The 10,316-nt window shown below is 40.6% G+C and overlaps 1 protein-coding gene across 1 annotated transcript; it reads right to left on the minus strand.

The window, feature by feature from the left end:
- Positions 1 to 6,355: 6,355 nt before the first annotated feature.
- Positions 6,356 to 7,536, minus strand: LOC124292059. Its single transcript, XM_046729133.1, has 2 exons — positions 7,240 to 7,536; positions 6,356 to 6,971 (listed from the first exon to the last, which is right to left on the minus strand). The coding sequence occupies exons 1-2, from the start codon at positions 7,534 to 7,536 to the stop codon at positions 6,636 to 6,638; spliced, it is 633 nt and encodes a 210-aa protein (XP_046585089.1). The 3' UTR covers positions 6,356 to 6,635.
- Positions 7,537 to 10,316: the final 2,780 nt, after the last annotated feature.

Raw genomic sequence — 10,316 nt, forward strand, 5'->3', positions numbered from 1 at the left:
GTGCAACCTCGACAAGAAACTTGTGAAGTAATGTTAACAAGCATTAAAAGAAACAGATGCCCCACCAGTAACATTTCAGCAGATTATGTTTATGTAAAACTGCATCATCTTTTTCTCTCTGTATTTGTCTTCATGTTTTTATTCCCAGAATTATGTTTACAGACTTTACCTCAGTAGTACAGTACAGTACAGGTATTTTCATAGAACACAAGTACAGTGTTTCCTGGCTCACATTGTCAGATATCATGCTGTTCCCAAATGGTCAAACTAAGCATGTATATGAAGTGTTACATGTTTACAGACTTTACCTCAGTAGTACATTACAGTACAGTACAGCTTCATAGTACACAGGCACCCGTGAAGAGCCACCTCCTCGTGGTGGGTGCTGGGTCACGCTAAGCGCTATTCGACCCCCCGTTGTGGACCCGGGGGTATATTTGGTCCATCAACCCGTTTGCCATGGGTTGCGCCCCTGTGTCGTTGGAGGAAGGGAGTCTGGTGGTTGAGGGCATAGGAGCCAGGAACAGTTTTCCTATTGCCCAACACACCACTTCGGCCCTGACTTCACCTAGACGGGTGGTTGAATGGGCCCGGTTCAACCAATCGGCTGGTCATGCCAAGCCCTGTGTGTTTGAAATTGTACTGAATATATCTTTAAATACTTCATTAACGTTTCAAAGAACTGTCTTGGCATTAATTTCTTTCACAATTACTATTTTGCAAAATGTTCAATATAGATTTATTATTTTGCCTTGAGTCTTCAATGCCCAGAAGGCACCCATGAAGGGCCACCTCCTCGTGGTGGGTGCTGGGTCACGCTAAGCGCCCTTCAACCCCCCGTTGTGGACCCGGGGGGGATATTTTGGTCCACCAACCTGTTGGCCGTGGGTTGCGCCCCTGTGTCGGTGGAGGAAGGGATTCTGGTGGTTGAGGGCACTGGTTCCAGGAACAGTGTTCCTTTGCCCAACACACCACTTCGGCCCTAACTTCACCTAGACGGGTGGTAGAATAGGCCCGGTTCTACCAATCGGCCGGTCATGTCGAGCCCTGTGCATTAAATTGTATCTGCACAAAAATTATATTATGTACTACGTTCTTGACTTTAGGTCTTGACTCATTTCGTTTATAAAATATCAGTTGATTTTGAAATATGTACAATTTATATTGCCTAGAGTCTTATGCCCAGAAGGCGATGGCTCATGGGCCAATCTGGTAGATTGATTACTTGTTTAATCTTTCTGCTTGAGTATATCATCCGGGTATCCTTGGTGCTGCAAGTCGGAGATCCACTTGTATATAGCATTGTCCTTGTGATACTCCGTGGTGGGTGGGGAGCTCGGATGATGAATCTTAAAACACTAACCATGGCTTATGAAACCCCTACCAAAAACAAAACGTCCTCTTGAAAATGATTCTGATGATGATGACCTTAGACCGTCCAAATCAATTGACTTTTGGCCACGCTTTCTTGTGATCGAAACTCTCGACAAAACACCATTAAAGTTGAACCCTTTCGCGGTTTCCAAGGGTATTCAAGGTATTGCCGGCGAAGTTAAGAACATTAAACGGTTACGTTCAGGTGCGTTACTGGTTGAGTGCGGGAAACGGCATCAATCAGCCAATCTGTTGACCACTGAATCGTTTGTCGGCATTCCGGTCGTTGTATCTGCTCACAGGACATTAAACACAAGCAAAGGTATCATCAGAGATCGTGATCGGTTGTTTTCTGACATGTCAGAACTTGACATCGTTTCTGAAATGAAAGATCAAGGTGTACTCTACGTAAAACGCTTTTCAATCCGTAAAACAATGAAACTGTTCAGACAAATACTTATCTGTTTTCCTTTTCGTCACCCACAGCTCCCAAATCACTGAAAGCAGGTTATTGCAATATCAATGTTGACACCTACATTCCTAATCCGCTGAGATGCTTTAAATGCCAGAAGTATGGACATGGTGTAAATACTTGTACATTGTCTGTTGTGTGTGCTCACTGTGGTGAGAAGACACACACAACTGAAGATTGTACAAGTACCTTTAAAAAAATGCACTAACTGTTCAGGAGAACATTCATCTTTCTCAAAAGTGTGTCCGATTTGGAAAGAGCATTTGCAGATCAACAAGATCAAGTTCACCCAGAACATCAGTTTTTCTGATGCCAAAAAAACTTGTAAAGATCTCTGAACTTACAGAAAGTTATGCTTCAATAACCAAAACACCAACTGAATCAAGCCCTAAAGTATCTACATCATCGACAAGCTGTCAAACAAACTTGACTTGGGTCAAAAGTGACAGTCCACAGTGTTTATATCCTGCTATATCATCTCAAACCACGGAATCACTTCCTAGTACATCTGAAAGGCAGGCAGAGTCATCTTCAGATCACAAGTCACTCACTCAGTCACGATCACAATCTCAATCGTCATCTGATACTCAGCAAACTGCTAAAAGCAAACATAAACAGAAGCTTGATGCTTTCAAAAAAACAAAGTGGCAGAGCCCCAAAAGGGTCGGAAAATAGAATTCAGTTATATAACAAATACGGATCACTTGAGGACATGGACGTGTCCGAAAACGTCCATTCTAGGGCACATAGCTTGTCGCCCTCGAAAACAGTGCGGGGGTAGATCCCCAATTAATCCGCCTAAAAGATAGGTTTATCTACCAATATCGTGCAGTGGAACTGTAGAGGACTCCGGACAAATTTTAATGAAATACAGCTAATTGTCCAAGATTTAACACCATCAGCGTTCTGTCTGCAGGAGACATATCTGAAACAAACAGATCATTTTAACCTACGCCACTTTGAAGACTATAATTATTTTTCCCCTCCAGGTGATAGAGCCACTGGAGGTTCTACTATCCTTATACGACAGAATGTTATTCACAGCCCTGTTACTCTTAATACTACTCTCCAAGCTGTTGCAGTGCGACTTACTCTGGGTGTAGCATTTACATTGTGCTCTCTGTATATTCCGCCTTCATCGAACCTTCAGCTGACTGATCTTCAATCACTCTAGGATCAACTCCCAAAGCCATGTGTTATTATGGGTGACCTAAACGGTCACAACCAACTCTGGGGCAGTACTAACACTAATACTAAAGGCAAAATAATTGAAGATTTCATTTCCAATAATGACCTGTGCATATTTAATGATGATTCAAGCACCTATCTGCATCCTGCAACTGGCACTTATTCTTCTCTAGATTTGTCTCTTGCAGATTCTACCCTCCTGAATGAATTTGATTGGTCTGTTCATAATGACCTTTGTGGAAGTGACCACTTCCCAACTATACTTTCAGAAATAACTCCATCTGATTCTCCATCGTATACAAGATGGAACTTTTCGAAGGCGAACTGGTCTTTATATCAAACTTTATGTAAATCTAATTGCGACCTGAATGTTTCAGTGATATAACTGATCCCATTCAGATTTTTGCTGACGTTTTAAATGAAATAGCTGACGAGTGTATACCGAAATCCTCTACAACTCCACATGTACGGAAACCATGGTTTAATACAGACTGTAGACAAGCCAGAAAGGCGAGGAAGAAGGCAGAACATTATTTCCGCCACCATCCAACGGTCCATAATTTAAATAAATTCAAAATACTCAATGCAAAGGCACGTCGTACCTTCAAACAAAACAAACGACAATCTTGGAGGAAATATGTCTCCAATATTAATTCACGCACGCCAATGTCTAAGGTGTGGAATATGGTTCAGAAAATAAAAGGCAAAGGTTCCAAATCTGCTGTTCATCATCTTAAAGATGGTGACAATTTAATAACTGACAAATGCAACATTGCAAATAAAATTGGCGAAACTCTTGCCAAAAATTCATCATCGGCAAATTATGTCCCTGAGTTTCAGAGATATCAGAAACAACAGGAAAAGACGAAACTTAATTTTGACTCCCATAACGGTGAAGATTATAATGAAGTGTTTTCATTACATGAGCTACATACTGCTCTTGAGCAAGCCCATGACACTGCAGCGGGTGATGACAATATACATTACCAGCTACTGAAACACTTACCGGAACCGTGTCTGATGACACTTTTATATATCTTTGACAAAATATGGACGTCTGGAGAATTTCCTCCTTCATGGCGTAATGCCATTGTAGTCCCAATACCAAAACCTGGCAAGGATCATACTAATCCGTCTAATTACAGGCAGATCTCTCTAACTAGCTGTGTTTGTAAAACCATGGAACGTATGGTGAATAATAGATTAACTTGGTATCTTGAAACCAATCACCTTATAACCAATATTCAATGTGGTTTCAGGAAAAATCGTAGTACCATTGATCATTTCGTACGTTTAGAATCCTTTGTTAAGAATGCTATAGTAAATAAACAACATGCTGTCTCAATTTTCTTTGATCTTGAGAAAGCTTATGATACGACCTGGAAGCATGGCATTTTGAAGGATTTACATGACTTTGGTTTGAGAGGCCGTTTGCCTCTTTTTATATCACGGTTTTTAAAAGACAGACAATTTCAAGTCCGAGTGGGTTCTACCCTGTCTGATCATTACAATCAGGATCAGGGTGTCCCTCAAGGCAACTGGCCTCTTGGCAACTGGTGAGGCCTGAAGTTGACCTAACTCTGACAAAGTTTAAGAAATCTGAAACTAATGAATTGCAATACAAACAAGAATTGAATAATAGATATAATACATACAAATCCTTATTTACAGATGGGTCCAAGGACGGTGGCGCAGTGGCATGTGCCAATGTCATTGGTTCCCGAACAATATCTTCTCGACTACCAAATAACAGCTCTATTTTCACAGCAGAGGCTAAGGCCATATTAACAGCTCTTCAATATATTAATAAACACTGGAAATATAAAGAACACATAATATTTTCCGATTCTCTTTCGTGTCTTCAGGCTATTTAAAATCTTTCTTGCAAACATCCACTTTTATTAGAAATTATTGAATTGTATAATGAGCTTGCTACTGGCCAATGCGACATCGTCTTTTGTTGGTTACCAAGCCACGTTGGCATTTCTGGGAATACAATGGCCGATCTTGCTGCAAAGGCAGCACTCAACAAATCTGTGACACCACTTCTTATTCCTTACTCTGATTACAAAGCTAGCATTAGAACTTACATCGGCGATATGATGCAGAATAAGTGGGACGCCCAAGTAGGTATTTATAAATTACATGAAATAAAACCCTATATTGGTTACACCTACTTGGGTTGTCAGTCCAGATTTGAAGAGGTCATCATGCGACGATGTCGTATTGGCCATACAAGGTATACTCATGAGTACCTATTAAAAGGTGAGGATCCTCCGTTTTGTATTCCTTGTGATGAAAAAATCACGGTCAAGCATGTCTTGCTTTATTGCATTGAATATTCCATCACAAGGGATAACTATTTCAAAGTAAACACTATGAAGGATCTTTTTAATAATGTTAGTTCTCATTTAATTATTGCTTTTTTAAAAGAATTAGATTTGTTAAGTGATTTGTAAATAGATATATATTTTATTATTGGCCGTTTGAATTAGTAACTGAGATTGTTAGTAGTTGTACCCTCAAAGAGGGTTGAAGTAGCATAAAATTATTGTCCTCCTGAGAGGGTTCGGAAGTCCCAAAACATTCAAAGTAAATTTCAACTTTCCGGTTTTTAATCGTAGAATATGTGTGATTTTAATGTATTGCTAGATATATCTCAATTGCTAACAGCTGAGGGGATGTTGTAAATCCAGCTAGGGCCATGTAGGAAGCAATTGTACTGTACGTCCCCATGGTCCCTAGTATGGTGATCTACCTTCAGTTGTTGGCGATCTATAGCCCGTATTTTATATTGTATTGTCTTCTTTAATTGAAATATTTTAACTTTGCGCTAGTTTCATATTTCTAACTGTGATTCTCTAGTCTTTTTACCGTACATCGTCGACAGGTTTTAATTTTCAAAATGTTTCTACTTTTTATTGTATTGCTTGCTTTTGTCACGATATGGCTGCAATACTGCCGATGTGACGTTAAATATTAACTCACTCACTCACTCATAGTACACAAGTACAGTGTTTCATTGATTACATTGTCAAACATCACGCATCACCTTATGTCAAAGTTATGTAAGCTGTGTAAACAGATACTGTAAGACTTGTTTCTTATAAAACAGGTTCAGCTTGTTAATCATTTGGCTAAAAAATGTTTCATCAAATTCAGTTTTGACCACAGCAATGCCTTGGTAAGTCAAAATCACCAATTCACCACACTTCAAACCATACAGACCAAGCTGGCCCTGAATCTGATGATAATATTGACAGTCTTTGGTCATCACCCACTCCTCACTGTTAGCAACCTGGTGACAATGTTTTTATCGTGGCAACCTCTTTAGGATGTTTACTCCTCAGTGAGTATGGACACTTTATTTCCAGTACTCTGTCAGCATGGCATTTACATGTAACAACACCATCAACACTGCATCCTAAAGCAGGATATGATGAGTTTATGAACAGTCCATGTTCATGAACCTTAAGAGACTTGTGGCTGGAGCGTACAAGTCGAGTATACATGTGTCGAGCAACTGGCGCCTTCTTTCTTCCCCACATAAGTGGTTCACAATTATCTTTAGCTTCACTTCTGTCCTCACACATGATAGATTTCATGAATGGGAACATGCTTGTTTGAAGTTGGAAGCAGTTAACCTTCCAGCTCTTTGTTCAAACCATGTATCGTTAATAGACTGCCCAACAGTGTACATAGCAATATCCTTGCATTCCTGTTCAGAGTAAGTGAGTTTACTGTAAAAGTCATCACAGATAGTTTCAAGTTCATCCAAGGACTCACAGTTAACTAATTTATTCTTGTGATCTGATGCATAACACTGTGATTTTGATGGAATGGATAAATCTGTGATGGACTTCTGATCACTGGTCTTCATAGATATGAGATCTTCTGGACAGAGAAGTATATCTAGAGCCTGAACATCTGGGGATAACTCTAACAGAGGAAATCAATCAAACCATAAGTCATTGTGTACATCAGATTACTAGTCAGTGTATAAAATGAGCTAGAAACGTAGCCAACTTTTACCAAGTATTGGGTTGGCAATTGGGTGTCTATTTCCCACACTGTTGTAATCTAAGTGACACCTAAATGTTACGTTGATCAATAAATTTGTCTATTATTTTGTGACATCTCATGTTATGTATTATTTCTTAATAAGATTAAATAAAGAATGCATAAACTCTGAATTATGAACACACCTTGCTCAGTTGTAGACCAAAGTCTCGCTTCTGTTCTTGTGTATATGGCATACGGTCTTCAGGGGCCCGGGGATCATATGAGTCGACATCTGGTGACACATTGTTGACGACAGGAGTTGTGCCATATCTTGCCTTGAGGACAGTCAGATTCTTGACAGGGACGGCCGCATCATGTAAACGAGGTCGCTTCATCCACTGATTGGCTCCATCGGTGCAAGATGTTGGCTCAACATTCTCTATACCATATAATGCTGCTCCAATGTGACGGCATGCTCCATCTGATCTATAAATATACATCATGATTTGTTTGCTAAATAATAAAATATATTGAAACATTCAAGTCATTTTTATTCAAATTTTATCCTATCATACCTGATAATAATTATTTTATTTCAACCATTTTTATATAAACTCTGTCAAAAGAAACGCAACCCCTGTCCTCAGATATGAAAATTCGTTTGAATGAAGTTATTGCTTCAAACTAAATTTTATTCAGATGTATTGAAATTATACACGTAATTAATGAAGATTACCATCAAACAACTGCATTTGTACGCATAAGTGTATTTTATTGCTTATTCCGTCACAACGCATGAAATGACCCTCATGGTGACTTCGCACAAAAAACACATGCAAATCATGAAAATGGCAGTTAATGTAGGGGTGTATAAAGCCCATGTGCTTTCGTATTATATTCATTCATTTGTCGCCGAAAGCTGTGTTAAAAATGCCACGATTGAGTGCTGCCGACCGAAATATCGCCATTGGTCGTGTTCAAGCCGGAGAAAGTTTTGGAACTGTTGCACGGCACCTAAATGTTCACAAAACAACGATATCCCGACTTTGGAGCCGCTACAACAACTTCAATTTGACCAACGATCGCCCGAGAAGTGGAAGGCCAAGAATCACGACCCCCTTCAAGATCGGTACATCCGGGTCCATCACCTGCGTAATCGGCATGCCCTACCAACCGTGACTGCCACACAAATACCAGGTTTGAGGAGAGTGTCAGCTCAAACGATTAGGAACCGTCTGAAGAAGCGGGTTTACGTGCCTGTAGACCAGTTGTTGGACCTGTACTACGCCCCTACATCTCCGCCGACGACTCAGGTGGTGCAACAACGTAAGGATATGGACTTTACAAAACTGGAGGCGCATCTGGTTTTCTGATGAATCCGTTTTCTTTTGCAACGTCACGACGGAAGAAAACGTGTGTATAGGGAGACGTCATGAACGTTTTGCGCCCATCTGCGTCCGACAGGGGGACAGATTTGGCGGGAAAGCGTTATGGTTTGGGGATCCATCTCATACAACCAGAAATCAGACTTGGTGATCGTTGAAGGGAACCTGACAGCCCAACGTTACATCAACCACGTATTACAGCCTCACCTTCTCCCGATTATTGACCAACAGACACAGATTTTTCAACCAGACAACGCCCGGCCTCATACTGCACGTGCAACAATGAACTTTCTGCAGAATTCCAACGTCAATGTCTTGCCATAGCCCTCTAAATCACCAGACCTCAACCCTATTGAACACCTGTGGGATACTCTGGGTCGACGCGTACGTCAACGTCAGCCGCCGCCACAGACGCTGCAACAGCTCGGCGTTGCACTGCAGGAGAGTGGAGAGCCATTCCCCAGGAAAGAATCCGGCGTCTTATCCGTTCTTGTCCAAGGAGATGCCGTGCAGTGATTGCAGCTCGTGGTGCTCATACGAGATACTGAGAAAGACGCCCCCCTGGTGACAAACTGGTGTCTGTGAGATGACTTTTGAAATGACAATTTTAAACATGCCCATCTTGGTTATTATTCTGCCAAATTTCAGACTTCTGTCTTAAATAATAAAAATGCTGTGTCGTCTTAAAACTTCAGATCAAAATCTCTAAAATACAGGGGTTGCGTTTCTTTTTTGACAGAGTTTATAATGTTTACAAAAGGCAAAATAGTCATGAGGGTTGCGTTTCAATTTTGTTTTTTTGACAGAGTTTAATTCGTACTGACGGGTTTTTTTGCTGCTGAGTATATAAGTATAGTTAACAAACTTTTCAAAGACAGTCACCTTATGAACGCACCACCATTTCTTTTCATCATCATCCCTAAACACAACGCATGGACAACGCAGAAGCCCCCATACACGTGCATAGGTAGTCTTTCTTGATTTTGACGGTTTTCCAGACGGTCCATAAAACACTGACGACCATTAGTTTTGACTATCGCCTTGCATCACACAGTTGTTAGTATTTGGTTTTAGCCGTTTTACGTCTGAAAATGAAAAATTGTACTCATGCAATTTGTCAAACTCAAATCATCTTTCAAGAGCGATAACTGTACAAACAACTCTGGTCATAAGGAAGTTCAAGTGGTGATGCACTCTCATTGATTATCATATCAACATTGATTGACTCCGATATATCTCAATTTGTCTCAATCGTAAATTATACATGAAGTTTCCCTACTTTTTAAGAGTACAGTATATGAAAACCTCAAATGGTCAACATCACTCACAGCATCAAGATAAAAAGATAACAAACTAATCCCGGTATACTGACACTGAAATACCCATGAAAGACAGCGACATAAGAGGTTAACCATTGTGAATTCTGAATGTAATTGGACATGTATCAGTTACCAGCTCGCTGCAGTTATCATAGTTTGTTATCAGCCAGAGTTGTGACCCACTATACCTAACACTAATACCTAAACACGATTTCAGTTGAATTGGCAATAAAAGGCCCTGCGTTTGAAGGTCTCGAACCATTGTCGAACACACGGTCAACAATATCCTACAATGAGCCCCTATCTCACACGGACCTTCCTTCTGTTGATGGTCATGGAAAGCAGCTTGGCGATTGACTTCACGAACTTAAAACTGAGTGCGCCAACAGCTGAGGATCGTGCGGAGCAGGACGCCAAAGGCAAGAATTGTTGGCGAAATATGAAGACGCGATAGCCAACATTACCGTAGACCTTGAGGAGTTAGAGGCTTTGAAAGATACTGGATTTCCAACTGTGACAACTCCACAGGTAACTGACAGCCCGCCCGGTTCCGCATCAACTCAAGAAGAAGAACAA

Source organism: Haliotis rubra, unplaced genomic scaffold, assembly GCF_003918875.1.
Source record: "Haliotis rubra isolate DU_JTF1 unplaced genomic scaffold, ASM391887v1 Scf1133, whole genome shotgun sequence".
Classification (NCBI taxonomy): Eukaryota; Metazoa; Mollusca; class Gastropoda; order Lepetellida; family Haliotidae; genus Haliotis; species Haliotis rubra.

What these genes read in the sequence shown, in the direction of transcription:
- LOC124292059 (XM_046729133.1), bottom strand. Translation starts at nt 7,536, where the DNA reads ATGTATATTTATAGATCAGATGGAGCATGCCGTCACATTGGAGCAGCA. An exon ending in TTGGTCTACAACTGAGCAAG is followed by an intron (nt 6,972 to 7,239) that starts GTGTGTTCATAA and finishes CCTCTGTTAGAG; the next exon opens with TTATCCCCAGATGTTCAGGC.